This window comes from Mixophyes fleayi, chromosome 3 (assembly GCF_038048845.1).
Source record: "Mixophyes fleayi isolate aMixFle1 chromosome 3, aMixFle1.hap1, whole genome shotgun sequence".
Classification (NCBI taxonomy): Eukaryota; Metazoa; Chordata; class Amphibia; order Anura; family Limnodynastidae; genus Mixophyes; species Mixophyes fleayi.
In genome coordinates, this window is record NC_134404.1 from 347,049,634 (window position 1) to 347,076,121 (window position 26,488).

Genomic DNA, 26,488 nt, shown 5'->3' on the forward strand with positions numbered 1-26,488 from the left:
AGCGATGGGCCAGCGCCACCTTACCCCTGCTGATCATCCAGCTGGATACGATAGGATCGTGCTCGTTGTAATGTTTGATTTAGGGTCACGTCCTGCGGCATGCTCAGTATCGCCTGTGATGTCATAGAGGGTGTGGCCAGTGTATTAGACGTTCTCCGAGATATGGCACGATATCTGATGGACACCATGATGTCCCTTGAAGTAGGCGATACAGTACTTTATATAACAATAATACGATATCAGGAACCTGTGTTGTGTAAATATATTTAGTTCGACCAAGTTCTGCTCTGAATATTTCCCTTTTATAGTTCTGAAAATCCACTGCCAACTTCTATTTCCCTCTACTCTGTAACATCAGAACGTCTGCGAGTTAAAGACCTTATTATCTACCACTACTTTTAGCTTTATTATAATATTGGCTTATTTTTATTCTGGTAGACAAGTTGTTCTAAAGTTATAGCGCTCTAAAGCTTGGTAAATGCTCATAGATTTCCTGATAGTTTGGCCCTAGGGGGCGCTATCTTATTAAAATCTATGAATAGTATAGCTGAGCTGTATGTCTAGTTCCTCTGATTATAATTAATACCATAATGCGGATAAAGGAGGTTCTCGTACAGAATGACTGTTACTTGTATATAGTATACAGATACCTGCTGGATATTTCCCATTATAACCAGAGACTGGCTCCATTCTACCAGTCCTTACCGATCCCACCAAGAGTATATTAGATGTACCCCTCGTAGTCTGTATAATCAGTGTCTCATGTTTTGTGTCCCTGAATACAGGCAGCGGCGTCGGAACATGTTCCGAGAAGAGCACGAATAGTATGTTCTGTGTATCTCCTATCGCTAAACTTCTCTAATAACAATATGATCTCCGTGGGTGCTGTTCAGTCCTCTCTAACCTTCCAGATCTGTCTGCATGCCCTGTCTCTTTCTCCGTGTGGCAGTCTCTTACTAAGCACCTGTCCTGGGGGCCAGTGTGTGGCTTCTATGGTGTATAATTAATCGGTAATCACCGTGGCCGCATGCTAATTATACCCGCTGACTCCTGACAGCGTCTGTATAGACATATTCTGTATGGACATTGGGTGACACATCGGATGCTCCTTCCTAACTAAATCTCTAACTTCTGGGATCCAGCGAGTGATTAACCCTTTCTCCTGTCCCGCGTAGCCATGTGTCTACCTCTTAGTAAGATGCTCCTCTCTCTCCCCGACTAGTGTGGCCTCTGCGATGCACTCGGACAGCCACGACCGGTACGAGCGTCTGACCTCCGTCTCCAGCTCGGTGGACTTCGAACAGAGAGATAATGTGAGTAGTACAATATGGACATACAGTGGTCATGGTACGTCTGTAGCGCTGGGCTTCGGCCCTTTCCTACCTCTCTCATTAATTGATTGAAGAGAAGATTCACAGAACACGGAGGTTTCATGGCTTTATGGAAATGATTGAGAGTTAGAAATGCTGTAATCATTCCGGTGATTGTGGAGACATTTAGTGATATGGTCTAATCTGTCCGCAGGGTTTCTGCTCCTGGCTGACCGCAATCTTCAGGATCAAGTGAGTCCTCAGTCCTGTAATCCTCTAATCAGTAAATCCATCGCTGTCATCTGTGTGATACGATGGGGGATAATATCTTCTACCAGAATGATTTCACACATAAATATGAGGGCGGCTGTTGGGACGACCCTGACTCTTATTTGTGCCCTCAACTGTTTCTACAAGCGAATTCCAAAAAAGTAAAAGTTGTAATGGGGAAGAATGTTACGTTCTCATTTACGTTTGTGGCGCCCCCGGCTTGTCTCGTTTCATGGCCCCATTTACCGACATGTTTCAGCTTTCCCTCATTGTTTATAGTCCACAAGGTAAAACCCTCCTGAGATCTTTTCAGTGTCTGATAAAAGGTTTCTTTAGTAAAATGTTGCTATTTCCCACCCAGAGACGATGAGATCCGTGAGAAATGTGGTGCAGACGCCGTACATTATCTGTCCTTCCAGCGCCACATCATCGGCCTGCTGGTGGTGGTTGGTGTATTGTCTGTCGGCATCGTGCTGCCCGTCAACTTCTCAGGAGACCTTCTTGGTGAGAGCGGCAGATGGTCACTGCACTCATACAGCCCCCAACATGTAGTAATGGGTATATGAGACCACCAACACTGACCTCAGTGGACTGAGGGTGGAGGTGATAGGGAACATGTAGACTCTCCTAGAACCCTGAGGGTGGAGGTGATAGGGAACACATAGACTATCCTAGAACCCTGAGGGTGGAGGTTATAGGGAACACATAGACTATCCTATGACTCTCTTAGGGTGGAGGTGATAGGGAACATGTAGACTCTCCTAGAACCCTGAGGGTGGAGGTGATAGGGAACACATAGACTCCTAGAACCCTGAGGGTGGAGGTTATAGGGAACACATAGACTATCCTATGACTCTCTTAGGGTGGAGGTGATAGGGAACATGTAGACTCTCCTAGAACCCTGAGGGTGGAGGTGATAGGGAACACATAGGGCTAGATTTACTAAACGGCGGGTTTGAAAAAGGGGGGATGTTGCCTATAGCAACCAATCAGATTTTAGCTGTCATTTTGTAGAAGGTACTAAATAAATGAAAGCTAGAATCTGATTGGTTGCTATAGGCAACATCCCCACCTTTTTCAAACCCGCAGCTTAGTAAATCTAGCCCATAGACTCTCCTAGAACCCTGAGGGTGGAGGTGATAGGGAAAACGTAGACTATCCCAGAACTCTGAGGGTGGAGGTGATAGGGAACAGGTAGACTCTCCTATGACTCTATTAGGGTGGAGGTGATAGGGAACAAATAGACTATCCTAGAACTCTGAGGGTGCAAGTGATAGGGAAAACGTAGACTCTCCAGTAACTCTGAGGGTAATCGGGAATAGATAGACTTTCCTATGACTCTATTAGGGTGGAGGTGATAGGGGAACACATAGACTCTCCTAGAACCCTGAGGGTGGAGGTGATAGGGAACACATAGACTCCTAAAACTGTGAAGGTGGAGGTGATAGGGAACACATAGACTATCCTATGACTCTCTTAGGGTGGAGGTGATAGGGAACACATAGACTATCCTAGAACCCTGAAGGTGGAGGTGATAGAGAACACATAGACTATCCTAGAACCCTGAGGGTGGAGGTGATAAGGGAACACATAGACTCTCCTAGAACCCTGAGGGTGGAGGTGATAGGGAACACATAGACTCTCCTAGAACCCTGAGGGTGGAGGTGATAGGGAACACATAGACTCTCCTAGAACCCTGAGGGTGGAGGTTATAGGGAACACATAGACTATCCTATGACTCTCTTAGGGTGGAGGTGATAGGGAACACATAGACTATCCTATGACTCTCTTAGGGTGGAGGTGATAGGGAACACATAGACTCTCCTAGAACCCTGAGGGTGGAGGTGATAGGGAACACATAGACTCTCCTAGAACCCTGAGGGTGGAGGTGATAGGGAACACATAGACTCTCCTAGAACCCTGAGGGTGGAGGTGATAAGGGAACACATAGACTCTCCTAGAACCCTGAGGGTGGAGGTGATAGGGAACACATAGACTCTCCTAGAACCCTGAGGGTGGAGGTGATAGGGAACACATAGACTCTCCTAGAACCCTGAGGGTGGAGGTGATAGGGAACACATAGACTCTCCTAGAACCCTGAAGGTGGAGGTGATAGAGAACACATAGACTATCCTAGAACCCTGAGGGTGGAGGTGATAGGGAACACATAGACTCTCCTAGAACCCTGAGGGTGGAGGTGATAGGGAACACATAGACTATCCTAGAACCCTGAGGGTGGAGGTGATAGGGAACACATAGACTATCCTAGAACTGTGAAGGTGGAGGTGATAGGGAACACATAGACTATCCTAGAACTGTGAAGGTGGAGGTGATAGGGAACACATAGACTATCCTATGACTCTCTTAGGGTGGAGGTGATAGGGAACACATAGACTATCCTATGACTCTCTTAGGGTGGAGGTGATAGGGAACAGCTAGACTCTTCTATGACTCTTTTAGGGTGGAGGTGATAGGGAACACACAGACTCTCCAGTAACTGTGAGGGTAATTGGGAATAGATAGACTTTCCTATAATGTGAGGGTGGAGGTGATTACTCGGGTGATACATATGTGATTTATACATCACTGACATCTAGCTTTGATCTCATCTATGACAGAAAACAATGCGTACAGCTTTGGCAGGACAACTATTGCAAATCTGGACTCCAGGTGAGAGTTGTGTATTTATACAGTGTCAGCAGTCTCTGTGCTATTGCTAGTATTTGTGTATCGCTGTGTCTGACAGCACCGTATGTACATGTGTATTCCTTGATTTCCACGTGTGTTACTGTGCATTTATCTGTGATTTTGCTGTGTGTCTGTGACGTGTGTACGTGACACTGTCTCTCTCTCCTCTTAGAAATAATCTGCTTTGGCTACACACCACCTTCGCTTTTCTGTACCTGTTGCTCACAGTGTATAGTATGAGGCGACACACGTCCAGGATGCGCTACAAGGAGGATGACCTGGTAATGTGGGATCCCGTGCATTATAAGCATTCACAGTCGCGGCTGTTCTATGGATCCACCACTTGTTGCCTCTTCTGCTTGTTTGTTCTTTTACCAGCTCTCCGTAGTCTGCTAGGATTGTGTGTTGGGGGAGCTGAGGTTGGGGGGGGGGGGGGTGACCACTAACAGTGGTCAGTGTGAAACAGTTTATAGCTTTACCTGGTCAGGGGGGTTCTGCTAGGACTGCAAAGTTCCACTTCTTTTCCAGCTCTTGGTCAAGAGGTTTGTATCCAACTCGTACAATCATTTCCAATGACCTAATCATGAAATGCGTGAAGTCCATGTTCCTATATAGGCAAAAACATGATCACACTCATTTTGTCCTCTTTGTTAATCAAATTACAACCAGTCCATTACCATATGTTTATAAAATATGTATATTAAACCTGATACAAGCTTGGTCTAGTCACCTTCTGTATAATCTCCAGGGTCTAGTCACCTTCTGTATAATCTCCAGGGTCTAGTCACCTTCTGTATAATCTCCAGGGTCTAGTCACCTTCTGTATAATCTCCAGGGTCTAGTCACCTTCTGTATAATCTCCAGGGTCTAGTCACCTGTATAATCTCCAGGGTCTAGTCACCTTCTGTATAATCTCCAGGGTCTTGTCACCTGTATAATCTCCAGGGTCTAGTCACCTACACAACTGGCTTACACCTTTCTTTCTATCATTGTGCGGTGACTACAGAATACAGCTTCTATAGCTTTACGTTTACTATAAACGGGTGATACCGGGGTGGTCATGCAGCCCAACTACCAACTCCGTAATACACCACTAATTCTGTCTTCATTCTGTTTTACTTGCAGGTAAAACGTACACTGTTTATTAATGGCGTTTCCAAATACGCTGAACCTGAAAAAATCAAGAAACATTTTGAGTGAGTCCCTACATCTTTCATTGCTGAACCCCTCTTGTATGAGTGTGAATGATGTCTCCTGGCTGGGAGAATGGTCTTATGAGTACGACTGTGATCTCCAGGCTGGGGAGAATGTCACTTCATTTCGTACTGAATCTTGCTCTTGTTTTATCCCAGAGAGGCCTACACCAACTGTACTGTCCTGGAAGCTCGGTCTTGTTATAATGTTGCCAGACTCATGTTCTTGGATGCAGAGAGGTAATTGTGGGATCCAGTCAGAGAAATTAGACTTTCAATCCTTAAATGTTCATAGTTATGTTCATTGGTTTTAGTGTATATATTTCTGTATGTCCCATCTCACTCTATTCTCTCTCGCTCGCTCCTGCCTCATCTCTCCTCTCTGTTCTCTGCAGGAAAAAGGCAGAGCGCGGTCGGCTATACTTTAACCACTTGCTAAATAAGGAAAATACCACGTCTCTGATCAACCCAAAGCCTTGTGGGCACTTGTGTTGCTGTGTGATCAAGGGCTGTGAGCAGGTGAGAATAAGAGATGCACATGGATGGCTGAGGCACATAGATGAGAGGAAGAGACATATCCACCGTAGTGGAAGGATCCTTAGTGGGAGCAGAGAGAACCTCTTAGTCTGTGTGGGTGTTATTAGTAGGGCGATGGTGGAGGTGGTAGGCCATGGCTGGCTGCTGACTTCAGGGGTTGCCTTTGTTTCTGGAGACTGATGGAGATGGGAGAACTGATTGACGTTAAGAGGACCTGGAGGTCATGCAGTAAAACACGACCTCCAGGAAAGCCAACCTTGCTGATTGATAAGAGAAGTTACAGACCTGACCGTTAGTAGTATCAGTCAGTGACTCATCTGCCGTTCTACAGGTGGATGCCATAGAGTACTACACACAACTGGAGCAGCGTCTGAAAGAAGATTACAAGAAGGAGAAGGAAAAGGTCAATGAGAAACCATTGGGAATGGCATTTGTCACATTTCACAATGAGGCCATCACAGCCATGTAAGTGCAGTGTACAAGTGACCATTAATTTGTGTTTGTCCATCGAATACCATCCGTGGCTCTCACAGTCGTAATGCAAAGTCAGCTTTGAACTTACTGTGCACCTAGATTTTCACCAAAGCACATGGGGTTGCAGAACAAGATGATGGCATATGCTCACCATTCCGAGGGGAGGGGTTGGGTGGAGTAAGGGCGTGGTATGGAGCAGATTAGCAGAGTGGTGTAAAAACAAGATTTCTTTTCATGCAAATGAGAGATCTGGGTGCAGAAGGCACATTTTTAGTGGTTCTTTGTGCTGGGCGGAGGGGGGCACATTACATTTTGGACCAGTTCAGAGGTGGAGGTCTTCTGGTCTCATACTCAATGTTGGACTCTGACAGACAGTTCTGGGTGCCAGCAGCAGTTCTAGCTTATTGACATCTGTACAAAGACATTTTAAGGTGCACATAATGGGCCTTATTTAGTGTTAGGAGTAAATCTGGCTAGAAGGTTCACCTTGGATAACCATATGTGCTGGGGGTGGCAGCACAATGCGTCTCGTAGCTCAACATTTAATTACAGTGTTGAAATAAACCTTCCCTGTATGTTCCCTTCATGCACCTCTTGTATTGCAGCATGGTTAGTTCAGTATCAGATTTACACCTTTCAGTTGGCTATCATCATCTATTTATATAGCGCCAACATATTCCGTAGCGCTTTACAATTGGGGACAAACATAGTAAACTAATAAACAAACTGGGTAAAACAGACAAAGAGGTGAGAAGGCTGCTCGCAAGCTTACAGTCTATGGGACAAAGGACTGCAAAGGTAAAAGTGATTCATAAGCTAAATGATCCTGTCACACAACAATGTTGGTCAGGGGGTTGTTGTCTTGTGTGAAATTGTGTAACGGGTGGTAATAGGGTAATGTAGTGAGGTTAAGAGGGTGGTTGAGGAATATTATAAGCTTGTCTGAAGAGGTGGGTTTTCAGAGAACGCTTGAAAGTTTGTAGACCAGAGGAGAGTCTTATTGTGCGAGGGAGTGAATTCCATAGAGTGGGTGCAGCTCAAAAAAAGTCCTGTAACCGGGAATGGGAGGATGTAATGAGGGTGGATAATGCCCAGAATATGCTTCATAAAAAACCCTCTACCCAGAATCCTCAAGGTCTCTCACACTCAGTAACTCGCCGCCACACCACAATTTGTCTTCACAGGTCTGTGCTTAGTATCCTCTGTACTTTTCTCCATTGCAATTTCTACTGTGACACTTTCCCTGCAGGATCCTGAAAGACTTTAATGCGTGTAAATGTCACGGATGCAGCTGCCGTGGGGAACCCACACACTCCACGTGTAGTGACGCTCTGCACGTTCATAACTGGACTGTCAGCTACGCTCCAGACCCACAGAACATCTATTGGTAAGTAGTGGTGTAAAGACGCCAGGCTCTGGGGGATTGTCTGTGTATCAAGTTCATGGATACTATAGGGCAAGGAATATGGACACTAAAATGATCTTCATATCAACTGATTAATAACAGAATAGGTGAGGAGAGCTGTCAGAACTGTAATGAGGAGAGCTGTCAGAACTGTAATACTTGGAGCAACATTATAAAGAGGGAATATACCTAGTGTAAGTTAGAGGAGATTGTTTGGTTATAATACCGCACCTCATACACTCTGTAGAAATGTGTTGTTAATATTCCTCATTCATCCTATTGGGTGACCTTCGGGTGTAGAGCAGTGATGGCCCCTGCGAGGTTCACCTACGTTCCCAGCTCCTTCCGGCTTTATTGTCTGTCTTGTTTTGTTATAGCATGTAACACGTGTGTATAATGCTGCTGATATGTTATTACAGATAGGGGTCTCTTTCTTTGATTAAATGTATTGTTTTTAATATTCCGGAGATTAAGAGTAATGTGTGACCCTTTTGAAGGTTAGAGGGGCGCACCATTCGGCCCCCGAAGTGTATCCGGTTCCACATCACCGACACTAGTACTTTAAAGAAATACAAACTTCAGGAGCAGCTAGACGAGCTGGTTGTGCATATGATTGGCTTAGTCGGTGTAGGAAACAGTTAAGGTTTCTTCTCCGTAGTGACGATTCTGAAGGTTCGGGAGGGTCAGAGTTCATCATTGGGAGAGTCTGATTCTGATTGCTCTTCCCAAGAAGAGGGTGAAGTAGTAGAGGAGTCCGACATTGAGGGAAGATCTCGAACTTCCAGTCTGTGCAGTTTGCGCAACTTCATTCAGGGCCATTCCAGATTGTGCTCATCTCGAATGGGTCAAGTCTCATTTTCCCGTCATCACTGACATGGCAAGAATGAACCATATGACCTCCAGATCGTCCAGGTACACCACCATCTGATTACGTTCTTGTGGCAATAACCCAAAACAGTCAAACACCACCCTAAGTTCTAGGGCACAGGAGCTTAACCTCTGCCTGAGACCAAGACCCTGAATCAAAGATGAAGATCTCTGCCCCAAAGACTAGCATCAGTTATTCAGTTCTCTACGAGAAAAAATGGACAGCCCCTGCTGAACGTCGACCTTCCATCACCAGAAGAGCGAGCAATGAATCTTCAGAGATCTGTTGTGTTCATGGGAAAATGAGACTTCACCCACTCGAGCCCCTATACCCTATAGCCTCAGTGTACTACATGGAGCCTCTATACCCTATAGCCTCAGTGTCCTACATGGAGCCTCTATACCCTATAGCCTCAGTGTCCTACATGGAGCCTCTATACCCTATAGCCTCAGTGTCCTAACTGGAGCCTCTATACCCTATAGCCTCAGTGTACTACATGGAGCCTCTATACCCTATAGCCTCAGTGTACTACATGGAGCCTCTATACCCTATAGCAGGGGTAGGCAACCTGCGGCTCTCCAGGTGTTGTGAAACTACAAATCCCAGCATGCCTTGCCACCTATCTGCTGGTTATCTGCTGGTAAAGCTTGCTGGGACTTGTAGTTTCACAACACCTGGAGAGCCGCAGGTTGCCTACCCCTGCCCTATAGCCTCAGTGTTCTACGTGGAGCCTCTATACCCTATAGCCTCAGTGTTCTACGTGGAGCCTCTATACCCTATAGCCTCAGTGTCCTACGTGGAGCCTCTATACCCTATAGCCTCAGTGTTCTACGTGGAGCCTCTATACCCTATAGCCTCAGTGTCCTACGTGGAGCCTCTATACCCTATAGCCTCAGTGTCCTACGTGGAGCCTCTATACCCTATAGCCTCAGTGTTCTACGTGGAGCCCCTATACCCTATAGCCTCAGTGTCCTAACTGGAGCCTCTATACCCTACAGCCTCAGTGTACTACATGGAGCCTCTATACCCTATAGCCTCCGTGTTCTACGTGGAGCCTTTATACCCTATAGCCTCAGTGTCCTACGTGGAGCCTCTATACCCTATAGCCTCAGTGTCCTACATGGAGCCTCTATACCCTATAGCCTCAGTGTCCTACATGGAGCCTCTATACCCTATAGCCTCAGTGTCCTACGTGGAGCCTCTATAGCCTCAGTGTCCTACGTGGAGCCTCTATACCCTATAGCCTCAGTGTCCTACGTGGAGCCTCTATACCCTATAGCCTCAGTGTCCCTTGTGGAGCCTCTATACCCTATAGCCTCAGTGTCCTACGATGGATTCAGAGAAAAGGATTTAATGTAAAATAGTTTTTATTGGTTTCCAGATTTCTTGTCTGTTCAATATGAAATGTTTTTCTCTCTGCTGAGCCTGACTTGTAGGGAACCAGTTGACTCTTGGTAGAAGTCGCTGATGACCGGTCCTATTACTGGACCACGCTAATTGTTTTCTAACCCTGTTTTACCTCAGGGAGAATCTTTCCACTCGTGGATTTGTCTGGTGGATCCGCTGTCTGATTATCAATGTCATACTCTTCCTCCTCCTCTTCTTCCTCACTACTCCGGCAATAATCATCACTACTATGGACAAGTTTAATGTCACCAAGCCCGTGGAGTACCTGAATGTGAGTGTACCGAGTACTGTGACCATAACTAACCCATACCCTGTACTGTGACCATAACTAACCCATACCCTGTACTGTGACCATAACTAACCCATACCCTGTACTGTGACCATAACTAACCCATACCCTGTACTGTTACCATAACTAACCCATACCCTGTACTGTGACCATAACTAACCCATACCCTGTACTGTGACCATAACTAACCCATACCCTGTACTGTGATCGCAACTAACCCATACCCTGTACTGTGACCGTAACTAACCCATACCCTGTACTGTGACCGTAACTAACCCATACCCTGTACTGTGACCGTAACTAACCCATACCCTGTACTGTGACCGTAACTAACCCATACCCTGTACTGTGACCGTAACTAACCCATACCCTGTACTGTGACCGTAACTAACCCATACCCTGTACTGTGACCGTAACTAACCCATACCCTGTACTGTGACCGTAACTAACCCATACCCTGTACTGTGACCGTAACTAACCCATACCCTGTACTGTGACCGTAACTAACCCATACCCTGTACTGTGACCGTAACTAACCCATACCCTATACTGTGACCGTAACTAACCCATACCCTATACTGTGACCGTAACTAACCCATACCCTGTACTGTGACCGTAACTAACCCATACCCTGTACTGTGACCGTAACTAACCCATACCCTGTACTGTGACCGTAACTAACCCATACCCTGTACTGTGACCGTAACTAACCCATACCCTGTACTGTGACCGTAACTAACCCATACCCTGTACTGTGACCGTAACTAACCCATACCCTGTACTGTGACCGTAACTAACCCATACCCTATACTGTGACCGTAACTAACCCGTGTCCTGTATGTTGATATGAGGAATCGCACATTGTTATATCTGTTTATTTTCCTCCCACCAGAATCCCATCATCACACAGTTCTTCCCCACGTTGTTGCTCTGGGCCTTCTCCGCTCTTCTCCCGACCATCGTCTATTACTCCGCTTTCTTTGAGGCACATTGGACCAGGTACAGAAATCGCCTGTTGGTTTCTGGTATTATGTATATTATGGTTCTCCTGCGCTGTGAGGACTCTTAGATCAAAGAGTGTAATAAGAGACTCTGCTGTTACATCTCGGGAATTGTATCTCTCTCAGTTCCTCTCTGAGGAGGACCAGGACAAGTTTAATATGGCTTCATAAGGAATGTATCCAGCCAGTTATATGATTATTATCTCAGAAGAGTAAATGAAATGCAGAGTGATATAGAGAAAGCAGATGAAAGTGTGGAATCTAACTGTAATACATAAAATGTAACATAACGCACATGGCTCACAAAACTCTGAATACAGAGGAAGGGACCTCAGAGTTATAGTATCAGATGATATGATGGTAACAAGCAGTATAATGTCAGTAACAGACAGGACCCCGTACAGTGTAACGATGGGACAGGACCCCGTGCAGTGTAACGATGGGACAGGACCCCGTGCAGTGTAACGATGGGACAGGACCCCGTGCAGTGTAACGATGGGACAGGACCCCGTACAGTGTAACGATGGGACAGGACCCCGTACAGTGTAACGATGGGACAGGACCCCGTACAGTGTAACGATGGGACAGGACCCCGTACAGTGTAACGATGGGACAGGACCCCGTACAGTGTAACGATGGGACAGGACCCCGTACAGTGTAACGATGGGACAGGACCCCGTACAGTGTAACGATGGGACAGGCATATGTCCATTAATCCTCTCGCTGTGTCTCTGGTTTCAGGTCGGGGGAGAACAGGACCACTATGCACAAGTGTTACACCTTCCTCATCTTCATGGTTCTGCTGCTGCCGTCGCTGGGACTGAGCAGGTGATCTGTGTGGGATGTACGGGGGGTGAAATGTGACCCCATCACCCTCATCACAGTACTAACCACTCTCCTTCTTTCTCCCACTCAGTCTCGACTTGTTTTTCCGTTGGCTGTTTGACAAGAAATTTTTGGCTGAGGCAAAAATCAGGTTTGAGTAAGTAGAAGTTTTGTATAGAGTGAGGTTCCCGCTTGTAGTACATGAGGTCGTGTCATGGTGCCAGCAGGGAGCATGGAAGATACGTGTATTACATACCAGAAAGAGAGAGGCACAAGCCTACGTCTGTGTATGCGCCTAATAAGTAACATAACATGTAATCATCAGGGAGCGCTCAGCGGTGGAAGTGCAGCAATAACAATTACCTAACAGAGAAAATTACAATTCAAACTGCATCCAAACAACATATAGGATATGAAAGTATAAATGTTATACGTCACGGGCTGCCGGTGCTCTCTCCACGATGTTGTCCCAATGCTGCTGCTTAGTGTCATTGGCTGTTATCAGGGCGCTCTGGTGATGTCACCACCGCACTGGGCGTGTTCACAGTGACCTGGAGCATAGTGAGTGACACCAACCATCACCACCTCCTCTTCCCGTCTATACAGGAGAGGAAGAATGTATTACACGGGGTCAGAGAATAAATTACAGAAGGGAAGATGATTTAAAGGAGATTACTGTGGAGGATAAATGAATTATAGGGTTGGTGGTAGGTTGCTTGTTAATGTGGTTGTAAATAAACAATGGGAGAGGGAGACTGGTGGGGTCAAAATTAATTACAGGGGGAGGGGTATGGGTGCTGGTGGTGGGGTATAAGTTACGTGGGAGGGGAACGCGTGCTGGTGGTGGGGTATAAGTTACGCGGGAGGGGAACGCGTGCTGGTGGTGGGGTATAAGTTACGCGGGAGGGGAACGCGTGCTGGTGGTGGGGTATAAGTTACGCGGGAGGGGAACGCGTGCTGGTGGTGGGGTATAAGTTACGCGGGAGGGGAACGCGTGCTGGTGGTGGGGTATAAGTTACGCGGGAGGGGAACGCGTGCTGGTGGTGGGGTATAAGTTACGCGGGAGGGGAACGCGTGCTGGTGGTGGGGTATAAGTTACGCGGGAGGGGAACGCGTGCTGGTGGTGGGGTATAAGTTACGCGGGAGGGGAACGCGTGCTGGTGGTGGGGTATAAGTTACGCGGGAGGGGAACGCGTGCTGGTGGTGGGGTATAAGTTACGCGGGAGGGGAACGCGTGCTGGTGGTGGGGTATAAGTTACGCGGGAGGGGAACGCGTGCTGGTGGTGGGGTATAAGTTACGCGGGAGGGGAACGCGTGCTGGTGGTGGGGTATAAGTTACGCGGGAGGGGAACGCGTGCTGGTGGTGGGGTATAAGTTACGCGGGAGGGGAACGCGTGCTGGTGGTGGGGTATAAGTTACGCGGGAGGGGAACGCGTGCTGGTGGTGGGGTATAAGTTACGCGGGAGGGGAACGCGTGCTGGTGGTGGGGTATAAGTTACGCGGGAGGGGAACGCGTGCTGGTGGTGGGGTATAAGTTACGCGGGAGGGGAACGCGTGCTGGTGGTGGGGTATAAGTTACGCGGGAGGGGAACGCGTGCTGGTGGTGGGGTATAAGTTACGCGGGAGGGGAACGCGTGCTGGTGGTGGGGTATAAGTTACGCGGGAGGGGAACGCGTGCTGGTGGTGGGGTATAAGTTACGCGGGAGGGGAACGCGTGCTGGTGGTGGGGTATAAGTTACGCGGGAGGGGAACGCGTGCTGGTGGTGGGGTATAAGTTACGCGGGAGGGGAACGCGTGCTGGTGGTGGGGTATAAGTTACGCGGGAGGGGAACGCGTGCTGGTGGTGGGGTATAAGTTACGCGGGAGGGGAACGCGTGCTGGTGGTGGGGTATAAGTTACGCGGGAGGGGAACGCGTGCTGGTGGTGGGGTATAAGTTACGCGGGAGGGGAACGCGTGCTGGTGGTGGGGTATAAGTTACGCGGGAGGGGAACGCGTGCTGGTGGTGGGGTATAAGTTACGCGGGAGGGGAACGCGTGCTGGTGGTGGGGTATAAGTTACGCGGGAGGGGAACGCGTGCTGGTGGTGGGGTATAAGTTACGCGGGAGGGGAACGCGTGCTGGTGGTGGGGTATAAGTTACGCGGGAGGGGAACGCGTGCTGGTGGTGGGGTATAAGTTAAGGGTTGGTAGAAGAATGAGTTGCAGTATACAGAATATGGTATCATTATCTGTGGTGCATATAATGATTGGCAGCTCCTGGCTCACATTACCTTCTTCGTTCAGATGGAAGCAGTGAGCATACACTTACAGAAGTGGCTCATTTGTCACCTGGGATGAGGTGTGTAAACTGGGGCTTAGTGAGGGCTGGTTGATTGGGCTGGTCCTGCTATGTAAATCACAGGTAAGTTGTTGGGGGCACTTTCTGTTTCACATAACTACATATAGTATTTATACATGTTACACGCTTGTCTCACACAGATATATGTTCCCAATATCCCAAACCGGAACCAGGCTTCACTAACAGACAATGCTTTCTATGTACTGACCAAGAGCCAGTAAGGTGGTTCCTAACTGTATAAATAAACCATCACATTGTTTTCTTGTAATAGTCCAAATACACAAAAGATATTTATTCCTTTGTGCTACCAAAACAAAGCACAAATTATCTTGAAATAGTCCCAAAACTAACTTAGCAGAGATCATAATGATAAAGTTCTGTTCCTGCTCTTTAAACACGTTCTCCTATGAGATCTGCATTACACGTGTGGTGATCCTGAATATATACTCGGACATGTTAATATGAATTCTCCAAGCTGAGATTGTTCCTTGTCTCTTTCAGGTGCGTGTTCCTCCCAGACAACGGCGCGTTCTTTGTGAATTACGTTATCGCCTCCGCCTTTATCGGTAACGCCATGGACTTGCTCCGAATCCCAGGTCTATTGATGTACATGATCCGGCTGTGTCTAGCGCGTTCCGCAGCAGAGCGCAAAAATGTCAAGCGGGTACGAACAAAGTGGATGAGGTTAAATTTTGTATTGGTCATAAAGTACAGTCTCTGTAAACTTGCTGCATGGTTATTGGGTCTCTGCCATTATTTCATATAAAGAAGAAGTTCCCTCGTACTCTGTAAAGCTGAAAATCACTGTACTAAGGGATCATTTTCTTTACATAGGTGAATAGTGAAGGGATTTTCTGCATTTTGGGAGCCTGTTTTGGCTTAAGCTGTGAAGTCTGAAGTGCCGGCAATATCCAATTCTCTGCAACCTTACAGAGATGTCATACAAAATTCATATCTATTTCCATTAAACCAATATAGAAAAATAAGGTTGGAGTGTCTTTCCATTCCATTTATGTAAAAGATATAAATATTACCACCCAGCCATGCAGTATATGAAGGTGATTCGTGCCGGTTTCTTCTGTCCCCAGCACCAGGCCTATGAGTTCCAGTTTGGTGCAGCTTACGCCTGGATGATGTGTATTTTTACAGTGGTGATGACGTACAGTATCACGTGTCCTATTATTGTCCCATTCGGTGAGTGAACCTACTCGCGATGTGCGATCTGTAGTCTGATTATCTGAGCTTAGTCAGAGAATGATTTTATTTAATGTATCACAAGTCTCTGCTTCACCATAACATGAACATTTGACACCAAAATCTTCCTGTATTATTGTGACAGGAAACTCATTTTATTAAAACATGTCAACTGGCGTTAGAGCCTAAAAATCAGTGACCCTCTGGTCTCTTGTCCAATCCCAAAACTTCCCCAGACCTTGCCTAATGAGAGGCCCAGTCCTCCATGTTCCTTTTCTAATGAGCAGTTTAAACCTGACCCTTCCCTTGTGTCTCTGCAAGCCTGAGCCTTCTCACATTCCGGTCTAATACACAGTCTAATGCTCGACCTTTCTTGGGCCCTCTCCAGTACAGTCTAATACTGGTTCTCATCTGGGGTCTGTGTAATGAGCAATCCAATTCCAATCCCTGTCTTTTCCTTCTTTAATGAGCAGTCCAATCCTGAACCTTCCCCATCTAATGAGCAATCCAATCCTGAACCTTCCCCATCTAATGAGCAATCCATTCCTGAACCTTCCCTTCCCCATCTAATGAGCAATCCAATCCTGAACCTTCTCTTCCCCATCTAATGAGCAATCTAATCCTGAACCTTCCCATCTAATGAGCAATCCAATCCTTTGCCTTCCCTCCCCCATCTAATGAGCAGTCCAATCCTGAGCCTTCCCGTCTAATGAGCAATCCAATCCTGAGCCTTCCCTCCCCCATCTAATGAGCAGTCCAATCCTGAGCCTTTCCTCCCCCATCTAATGAGCAGTCCAATCCTGAACCTTCCCCATCTAATGAGCAATCCAATCCTTTGCCTTCCCTCCCCCATCTAATGAGCAGTCCAATCCTGAGCCTTCCCGTCTAATGAGCAATCCAATCCTGAGCCTTCCCTCCCCCATCTAATGAGCAGTCCAATCCTGAACCTTCCCCATCTAATGAGCAGTCCAATCCTTTGCCTTCCCTCCCCCATCTAATGAGCAGTCCAATACTGAGCCTTCCCCATGTAATGAGCAGTCCAATCCTGAACCTTCCCCATCTAATGAGCAGTCCAATCCTGAGCCTTCCTTCCCCCATCTAATGAGCAGTCCAATCCTGAGCCTTCCCGTCTAATGAGCAATCCAATCCTGAGCCTTCCCTTCCCCATCTAATGAGCAGTCCAATCCTGAGCCTTCCCGTCTAATGAGCAATCCAATCCTGAGCCTTCCCTTCCCCATCTAATGAGCAGTCCAATCCTGAGCCTTCCCGTCTAATGAGCAGTCCAATCCTGAGCCTTCCCTCCCCCATCTAATGCGCAGTCCAATCCTGAGCCTTCCCTCCCCCATCTAATGCGCAGTCCAATCCTGAGCCTTCCCTCCCCCGTCTAATGAGCAGTCCAATCCTGAGCCTTCCCGTCTAATGAGAAATTCAATCCTGATCCTTCCCCTTCTAATAAACAATCCAATCCTAAACCTTCCCTTCCCCATCTAATGAACAGTCCTAAAACTTTCCTGGTCCTTATTTAATAAAGAGCCAATCCTGAACCTTTCCCTGATCCCTGTCTAATGAGTAATCTATTTCTGAATTTTCCTTCCTTCCTAATGAGCAGTTTAATCCTCCCCCCCTCCCCCATCTAATTACCACTTGAACAGTAACTTGTCCCTGTCTAGTGAAAAGTACATCCCTGCCCTTCCTCACACCCTGTCCAAACTGCAGTGTGCTCTATCTCTAATATTTCACTTTATTCCACGGTATAAATAGTGTCATTTATTGACAGCGGATACTGTTGTGTTTATTGCAGATTTAGACAGCAAGGACAGGGATTGAGTAAAAGACAGATCATCCATAATACAGCAGAGAGACAGGACGTAGCAGATTACAGTGGTGGTGAGTGAGAGACAGAGGAGCTAGAGGAGAGATCAATGTCCTTGTCTACAACCTTTACTGTGAGACGTTCACTGACCCATCAAATACATCGCTGTGATTAGTACTCTATGGTCCTCGGAGAAGTTATCAATAATCACATCCCTGTTGCTAGTGCTCTATGGTCCTGGGAGGACTTACCCATAAATATGGTCACTGTGACTATTACTCTATGGTTCTAGGCCTTACCCATAAACACTTATTGTTACCATGTTCTAGGGAGGACTGTCATATTTCTGTGTATATATGTAGTAATAATCTGTTGTCCTGGAAGACATGTTTTGTAATTGATGTTTCCAACACAGGTCTCATGTACATGCTCCTCAAACACCTGGTGGACAGGTACAACCTATACTATGCCTACTTACCGGCTAAACTGGACAAAAAGATCCACTCTGCGGCTGTGAGTCAGGTGGTGGCCGCCCCCATTCTCTGCCTCTTCTGGCTGCTCTTCTTCTCCACTGTGAGGATAGGTGAGTGGTGATGGCGCATGTCTGGCCATTCCAGATGGAGGACATTAAACCTTTGTGGCGGCTTGTTTCATTTATAATCACTGCAGAGAAATGTCCCGAGTCACACACTGACCTCACCTGGTTACCCAAATATCACGGTATATTCCTTCTGTGGACTTTGTAATCATCACCCCTAGAATCTGGCAGTCGCATTGCCTGGAACGAGCAGAGGACCCCGTAGGATGTGGCAACATTGTTGTAAACTGATCCAGTCACAGTGTTTTAGAGATTTATTAGGGTTGTGCCTGTTTTGAATTGTGTCTTTGCCCATAGGGTTCCTGGCACCCACCTCCATGTTCACCTTTGTGGTTCTGGTAATCACCATTGTAATCTGCTTGTCCCATGTCTGCTTTGGACACTTCAAATACCTTAGTGCTCACAACTACAGGGTAAGGTCATTGGTGGTTGTTTACTTGACCAGCCTTTTTCTACTTTATTTTTTATGTGTTGTATCCCAGTTGTGTTCTCCACCTGCATTGTCCTTCACACATTTCTCTCCACAATAAGGTCCCTCAGTCTTATCCTCCTCACAGTATGATCCCTCACTTCTACTTATCATACTATGGTCCTTAACATTCCTAATCTCCTTCATCTGCTCACACTAATATCCCTCACAGTCCTATTCTCCTCATTCCTCATATTACTATCCCTTGACAGTCCTATTCTCCTCATTCCTCTCATATTACCGTTCTTCACAGTCCTATTCTCATTCCTCTCATATTACTGTCCCTCACAGTCCTATTCTCCTCATTCCTCTCATATTACTGTCCCTCACTGTCCTATTCTCATCATTCCTCTCATATTACTGTCCCTCACTGTCCTATTCTCATCATTCTTCTCATATTACTGTCCCTCACAGTCCTATTATCCTCATTCCTCTCATATTACTGTCCCTCACAGTCCTATTATCCTCATTCCTCTCATATTACCATTCTTCACAGTCCTATTCTCCTCATTCCTCTCATATTACTGTTCCTCACTGTCCTATTCTCCTCATTCCTCTCATATTACTGTCCCTCACAGTCCTATTATCCTCATTCCTCTCATATTACTGTCCCTCACAGTCCTATTCTCCTCATTTCTCTCATATTACTGTCCCTCACAGTCCTATTATCCTCATTCCTCTCATGTTACCATTCTTCACTGTCCTATTCTCCTCATTCTTCTTATATTACTGTCCCTCGCTGTCCTATTCTCCTCATTCTTCTCATATTACCGTCCCTCACAGTCCTATTCTCCTCATTCCTCTCATATTACTGTCCCTCGCAGTCCTATTCTCTCATTTCTTTTCCTCATGCAATACCCACTTTCTCTTCTCGCTCTGAGACCTGAGCTTTTTCCAGTCAGATGTTCTTTTTCTGTTGTTAGATTGATCACACAGAGGTCAATGTCAGCGCTCTAGATGGGACACAGAATGGCCGCCCAGCGTCCAATACATCTTCTCAGAAGTCAGCGGTGAGTCCCATGTCCCCTTTTCTCCCCTCCCTTCTGTGACTGCTGGTCTCTGAGGACCAGGATTGGTCATGTATTGGGCAGTCATCTCTATAGTCAGGATGTATGTAGCAGTCGTATCTATAGATAATGACCAGCTATAACAAACCTAGAAGGGGGAAGAGATAGACCCGGCTTTTGTTCTATACATTCTCAGGTGTTTTGACGTTACTGTGCCATTTTCTCCCACTAGAAATACATCGCTTTGGTTCTCCAAGATTCGTCGGCAGACAGCGAGCCAGCGGGAGACAGTGAGGACACCGAGGAGCCGGGGTCCCAGGATGAGGAGATGATAAACGCAGACAATACACAGGACGCAGAATTCCAGTCTTGTGAGGACAGTCTCATTGAGAACGAGATCCACCAGTGACGAGGGGGATCCATGGATCCGAAGGGGGAGGGGAGATAAAACTGGTTCTGCACATACAACAAACATTTGATCTTCTCTGACTTGTACCAGGGTTCCTGCCCTCTGGATTATGAGGCAATAAGGCACCTGTCCCCCTGTATGCTAGATAGGGGCTGGTGAGAGATGGACCCAGTGTGTGCAGATGGACTGCTCGTCTGCTGCTCTCTGTACAGTATACAGACATTCAATTTATGTTTGCACAGAAGCTGCCTGCTGTCTATATGTTCCGTGTTAGATGACCCCATGCAACTCCTGCTGTCCGCTCTGTTTTTGTTTTGTGATAAAGCTGATGTGGAAAACTACTGCTGCTCTGGGAAGCTGGCATTGCACACGTGAGGGAGGCTGGCATTACACGTGTGAGGGAAGCTGGCATTGCACATGTGTGTGAGGGAGGCTCTGAGTGCTGGCACTTCACATACAACAGATATTGGGAGCTTAGTACTGCTATGTCAGTGCTTAAATGTGGAACCTAGTGTGGGATTGAAAAATGGTGCAATGTGTACATGTCATTTTGTGGTCTGTACATGTGACTGCAGTAGGGATCTGTGGGGGAGGATGGTGCAGTGTGTACGTGTCACTGTACAGAAGGGATCTGTGGGGGAGGATGGTGCAGTGTGTATATGTCACTGCAGTAGTGATCTGGGGTGGATGGGTGCAGTGTGTAGGTGTCACTGTGCAGTATGGATCTGTGGGGGAGGAAGGTGCAGTGTGTACATGATACTGTGCAGTATGGATCTGTGGGGGAGGATGGTGCAGTGTGTACGTGTCACTGTGCAGAAGGGATCTGTGGGGGAGGATGGTGCAGTGTGTACATGTCACTGTGCAGAAGGGATCTGTGGGGGAGGATGGTGCAGTGTGTACATGTCACTGTACAGAAGGGATCTGTGGGGGAGGAAGGTGCAGTGTGTACGTGTCACTGTGCAGAAGGGATCTGTGGGGGAGGAAGGTGCAGTGTGTACGTGTCACTGTGCAGTAGGGATCTGTGGGGGAGGAAGGTGCAGTGTGTACGTGTCACTGTAGTAGGGATCTGTGGGGGAGGAAGGTGCAGTGTGTACGTGTCACTGTGCAGTAGGGATCTGTGGGGGAGGATGGTGCAGTGTGTACGTGTCACTGTGCAGTAGGGATCTGTGGGGGAGGATGGTGCAGTGTGTACGTGTCACTGTGCAGTAGGGATCTGTGGGGGAGGATGGTGCAGTGTGTACGTGTCACTGTGCAGTAGGGATCTGTGGGGGAGGATGGTGCAGTGTGTACGTGTCACTGTACAGAAGGGATCTGTGGGGGAGGATGGTGCAGTGTGTACGTGTCACTGTGCAGTAGGGATCTGTGGGGGAGGATGGTGCAGTGTGTACGTGTCACTGTGCAGTAGGGATCTGTGGGGGAGGATGGTGCAGTATATGTGTCACTGTGCAGTAGGGATCTGTGGGGGAGGATGGTGCAGTGTGTACGTGTCACTGTGCAGTAGGGATCTGTGGGGGAGGATGGTGCAGTGTGTACGTGTCGCGGATGTAAGGTGGAGGATGGTGCGGTGCAGTAGGAGTCTGTGGGTTCGTGGGGTGCAGTATGTATGTGTCGCAGTACTATATGACGGCATGAGTGTATGTTACCAGTAGTATGTATGATTCGTGCATGCCTCTGTCTTCCCTCAGTATTAGCTTCTCCATACATGTTATGTCAGCCTCCGCGGAAGAACAGAGCCGCCCCAGACAGAGAACGCAACATGCCGTACTGCACATAACATGGAACTGGACCACATTCGCCCTCACGTCTATCTCCCAGAATCCTTCTGTGAGAGATGGAATATTGGGCTGTATCTGGAAGGACGCTGCCTGGTCTGCACTGTGTACTGATATTGCAATAACCCAAAACTACGCCTGGTCGGGCTGCTTTTCTCACTGGGTTTTGGGGTGTAACTTTCATAAATTTTGCAGATTGATTAACAAGGAAATAAGATACCGGCCTCACGCACACCCTGGATGGAGCTTTGCCGGAGTTTTTGAGATGGAGCCAGGACGTATATAGCTCATAGTTAATATATTTGTCACTCAAACATGGCGCATACCTGGCCTCATTCTCTCCAGCCACTCTATCGCCAGTCATTCCAACACTAAATGATGTCACTACAGCCAACCCTGTTGTATGTTACTGCAACCTACCCTGCTGTGTGTGACGCAGCCTAACCTGTATTCCTACACTGATGTGTACGTGTATTTATGGTGAGGTTCTGCACTGTTATTAAATATCAGATTGGTTTCTTTTTGTTAGGATTGCTGTTTTCTTATTGGTAACGTTTCCTCATTTCAGATATATCCCAGACATTCCTGGTACAGTCATGCCCACAGGTCCGATTTGTATGGCATTTTCTGGCACAGAAAACCAACGGGTGTTTCCCAATTCTGATGACACTGTATCTACAGTCTATAGTGTTCACTGTGTATGAATAAGCTATAGTGTATATGATGTGATATCTGGTTATAAGGCCATTACTGCTTATGAGATGTAGCGACTTCCAGGAGTTAGATTGGAGAGTGTCATTTCTATCACCTTGTAGGTTATTTTTAATGACCCTTTTAAAATAACTTTGTTGAAAGGTTTGAACTGTAGAGGAGATTGTGCATCTCTCTTTGATACTCTAATCACTAATGTTAGTGCATTATACTGTCTCAAACAATGTCTATACCTTCATCCTCTTTGCATCAACTGCCACCACTAGGCTCCTCTGCGGCACCCAGAACCGCTTACTTCTGAGTAGCTGTTATAGCTGCTGCAGCGCCTCTTTGCTGTGGGATGACTGGTATCTCCTGACTGCTTCCTGGATAGTGGGCAGCGAGATGACACAGATGCTGGAATCAACGCAGGACAGCTGCAGAACGGATTAGAGTGTAAGCTCTTATCTGTTGGTAACAAGATACAGCTGGCAATAGACGTCAGGCAGAATCTTCAAGTGATGATTTATTGCTCCTGACAAGGACCTTTACAGACTAGTTGGAGTTACTAGTGATAATTCAGAAGTACAAATGGTATAATACAGTTAAAATACAGCTCTTTATATACTGTTTCTGAGACACATGTTGACATGGGGTAAATCAGCTCCCCTATCCTATCTGACACTACAAAGTCTGAGATATTACATGTGATGTTTAGCATCAGGATGCAATATATTCTCTAAAGATGGATTAAACACAATTTAAAGTTAACAAAACTTACATCAATCTGTGACTTTCCATATTACTTGCTGTTACATTATTCAACTACTCCCCTATCTTTTTAACAGTACAAAATACAAAGAATAGGAAGGCAACGACCCCTTGCTTTGTATTCAGGCTAAAAAGATGTGTTGGTCACTCACAGATGAAAAGGCTTAATTAGCATGAGGCTTCCTTCAGAAAAGTTGCAAAAACAAATTTCCTCCAACATAGCATATGGCCTCAGACATCAATACATTTCCAAGACAAAAATCAGTGCATTTGCAAAGATAATTATTGGCGCATTGCGCCAATGTATAAGATAAAATGATATAATCAGTTTTTTCTAGGTCATCCATCCACATGTACACTTACCCCTTCCTCTCCTACCTCCACCTTCCCTCTAATTTCACGTCTTCTGTCTTACCACCCATCGATGCACACATTATACCACCTTCCGCCTTCGCTCTCCCAATACCTCAGCTCATCCCATATATTACTCCCCTACACTAAACGCTTTCTCGTCTACTTCCATCTTCTGTCTGACATGTTTTCTTCTCTCTCACCACCGCCCATGAACATATTTTATCACCTACATACTTGCTTTTCGCCCACTTCCCCCTCCTGGTTGCTGGTAACACCTCCCCCAACCTTGGGCCTCATGCAATCCTCACTATCCACTCTCGCTTTTCCTTCCGTCCCTTCAACCCTCCCAACCTCATTCACATCTCTCTACTTCTCCCTCCCCGTTTCTGTGCACTCTGGAACATTGGATCTGTCTGTAACAAACTCACAATCTCTCCATAAACCCAAGTAAAAGATATTGTGTCCCTTCCCTGTTCTTAATAGAAAAGGTCCCTAATGTGTTTTGGTTGTTCCTCCTGACATTACCTTTACTTCAGGGATCACAACTTACTCTTAACAAGAAAGGAAAGAGGCTGCGCCCAGCAGTGTTTCCAAATATTATGATAAGTCACTGGTAGGAGCTGGCCGTACAAGGAGAGCTTCTGGCGTCAGAGGATCTGTATATTTCTTTCCATGGTCAGTCTCAGTCTGGTGGAGAGAAACCTCCTAGTGCAGTATTTTAGAGAAGTATTTATAATATATCGGGATATCTGTTCCCGGAGCATCCAGATACCACTCCCGGCCCAACATCTGTATTCCCTTTACTTTTAAATATTTCTTTATTGAGGAATTAACAATAAAATAGGCAAATATTACAAACCACAGCAATATTTCTTGTATTACGTTAAAATCTAAACAGACAGCACAGGCAAGTAGGGGCAATAGGTCATAATCTTGGTGGGGGAAGGATTTCAGGGGCTGCTGTATTCCCTTTTGCCCCTTGATAAGTTGGTAAATTCTGTGATATTAAACCAGGGCAGAGGGAGAGACGGCTGAATGTACCATCGGGTAACGCTGATCAGTTATTCGGGCGAGGTGTCGCCTCTTCCTGGAGCTTAACCTGACCTGACCATGTGTATTATATATAGAAAAACACGAAAGCTGAACTAGACCGGTTCCTCCATGACATCGGTGCTGGTAGTGAGACATTGTCTTTAGATCTCAGGATTGCTCACCACTACCCATATAGAGCCTGTGATGCCAATAGTTTGTCTCCAGCCACAAGTAACCACCATCCAACGTGACACTAGCTAGGTATCATGGGGGGGACACTACCACCCACATCCATGGAAACGTGTTAAATAGTGAAAACACAGCAACACTCGCGCTCAACTAGGCCCTTGTGAGTGATGTATAAGTGTCTTAGGAGCTGCTTAGTAAAAGGGAGGTGACCAGACTCCCTAAACATTAGATCAACAAGCGCTAACTTACAACACCCAGAAGAAGTGCTGACTGTTTAACGACCTGGTTACAATATTATCAGTACAGAACTATGATGGATGTAATGATTAATGGCGCCTGGAGATACGAGTGGCGTCAGTGTAGAGAAGATGTGACCAGAGGGTAAGAATATTCAGTACACCTTAGTGATGTATATAGAATATCAAACTGATTGTGATCTATTCTGAGAATTGGCAGATATAATGTGATCCCTGAAATAACTAATAACACTTAGAGCTGCAAATAATAAAGATACATAGTGAGATAAAAATAACCACTAAGGCCAATCAGTACATGTTTAATGATTGGAATAGTCCCGTCAGATAAAGCCAGAAGTTCACCTATATTACTCTGTATTGATTAACACGTACAGTTTTTTTTCTTTAGGGGAAATAGGTAAAGATAATGTTCCTTTACAATTAGAATATAAAGAACCCGTACGTCTTCATCATTGCTTATTCTGGTTCAGATGGTTTGTTCATCCTCCAAAGATGTATGTAAGTGAGAAAATAAAGCAGATTGTGGGTGAAATAAAATAAATAACATTCTATCTACACACGCCACATGTTAGAAATAATGCACACTACGATACTTCAGGAATAATACATCTATATAAACGTGGTGATTAAGTTCATAAGAGCTCAGTCTCTACATTTATAGTATTCAAAAGATCCTGAATGCGGAGAAAAGACTCCTGAGTGGCAGTAGTATGTGTGCGCTCTCTTATCCCAAGTATAGGACATGTGCAAGGGTCAAATCCCACAGTAAAATGTAGGTTGTATGTAACCCGCTCCGAGTCCGACTTCTTGCTGGCGGGGTGCGTGGGACAACGCGTTTCGTCACAAATTATGTGATTTCTTTAGGGAGGTGTGAGTGATGGTCTGACACATCGTTTGTAGATTTTTATAGATAATCTGATTGGTGTTGGGAAGGTATATAGGCAGGACTTGGAATTGTCTGCATAGTTACTATTAAACATTCAATTTAGGAGCGCCAGTTTGTCCTTTGGTGTACACCAGTATTGGGCACAGCAGTCTGGAAATAAATATACCACACAAAGGGGCACATTTATCAATCTTATCATAAAGGGAAAAATAGTTTTCAATCCTTATCACATTGATAAGGATTTAACTATTTCTCAAATTTATGAAAAACGCGACACAGGAACAGCAGTTCTGATAAACTGCTGTTTCTGTGATAAAAAAAATCACACCACCGCCTCTTCGTAATGCGCTGTCTCCGGATCCCCTCCTGGTCCTCTTCATTTTTCTTCACACTGGTATTGCACATGTGCAGTTCGAAGAGAGGCAAAAAAAAAACAAAGCCTC

At 46.2% G+C, this 26,488-nt stretch overlaps 1 protein-coding gene across 2 annotated transcripts in view; it reads left to right on the top strand.

Moving 5' to 3' along the window:
* Window positions 1-22,397, top strand: part of TMEM63B (transmembrane protein 63B) — a 43,479-nt gene extending 21,082 nt beyond the window's left edge. Inside the window, exons 4-24 of one of the 2 annotated variants that reach the window (XM_075204480.1) lie at window positions 786-824; window positions 1,223-1,313; window positions 1,525-1,562; window positions 1,942-2,084; window positions 4,199-4,250; window positions 4,441-4,549; window positions 5,394-5,464; window positions 5,621-5,701; window positions 5,857-5,980; window positions 6,330-6,463; window positions 7,722-7,859; window positions 10,270-10,423; window positions 11,334-11,440; window positions 12,184-12,270; window positions 12,359-12,424; window positions 15,106-15,268; window positions 15,693-15,798; window positions 18,027-18,194; window positions 18,507-18,622; window positions 19,602-19,688; window positions 19,918-22,397. In XM_075204480.1, coding sequence (XP_075060581.1) covers window positions 786-824; window positions 1,223-1,313; window positions 1,525-1,562; window positions 1,942-2,084; window positions 4,199-4,250; window positions 4,441-4,549; window positions 5,394-5,464; window positions 5,621-5,701; window positions 5,857-5,980; window positions 6,330-6,463; window positions 7,722-7,859; window positions 10,270-10,423; window positions 11,334-11,440; window positions 12,184-12,270; window positions 12,359-12,424; window positions 15,106-15,268; window positions 15,693-15,798; window positions 18,027-18,194; window positions 18,507-18,622; window positions 19,602-19,688; window positions 19,918-20,094 — 2,251 coding nt within the window. In that variant the 3' untranslated portion in view covers window positions 20,095-22,397. The remainder of the gene's footprint in view (window positions 1-785; window positions 825-1,222; window positions 1,314-1,524; window positions 1,563-1,941; window positions 2,085-4,198; window positions 4,251-4,440; window positions 4,550-5,393; window positions 5,465-5,620; window positions 5,702-5,856; window positions 5,981-6,329; window positions 6,464-7,721; window positions 7,860-10,269; window positions 10,424-11,333; window positions 11,441-12,183; window positions 12,271-12,358; window positions 12,425-15,105; window positions 15,269-15,692; window positions 15,799-18,026; window positions 18,195-18,506; window positions 18,623-19,601; window positions 19,689-19,917) is intronic. The other variant, XM_075204481.1, reaches the window with a different exon arrangement.
* Window positions 22,398-26,488: the final 4,091 nt, after the last annotated feature.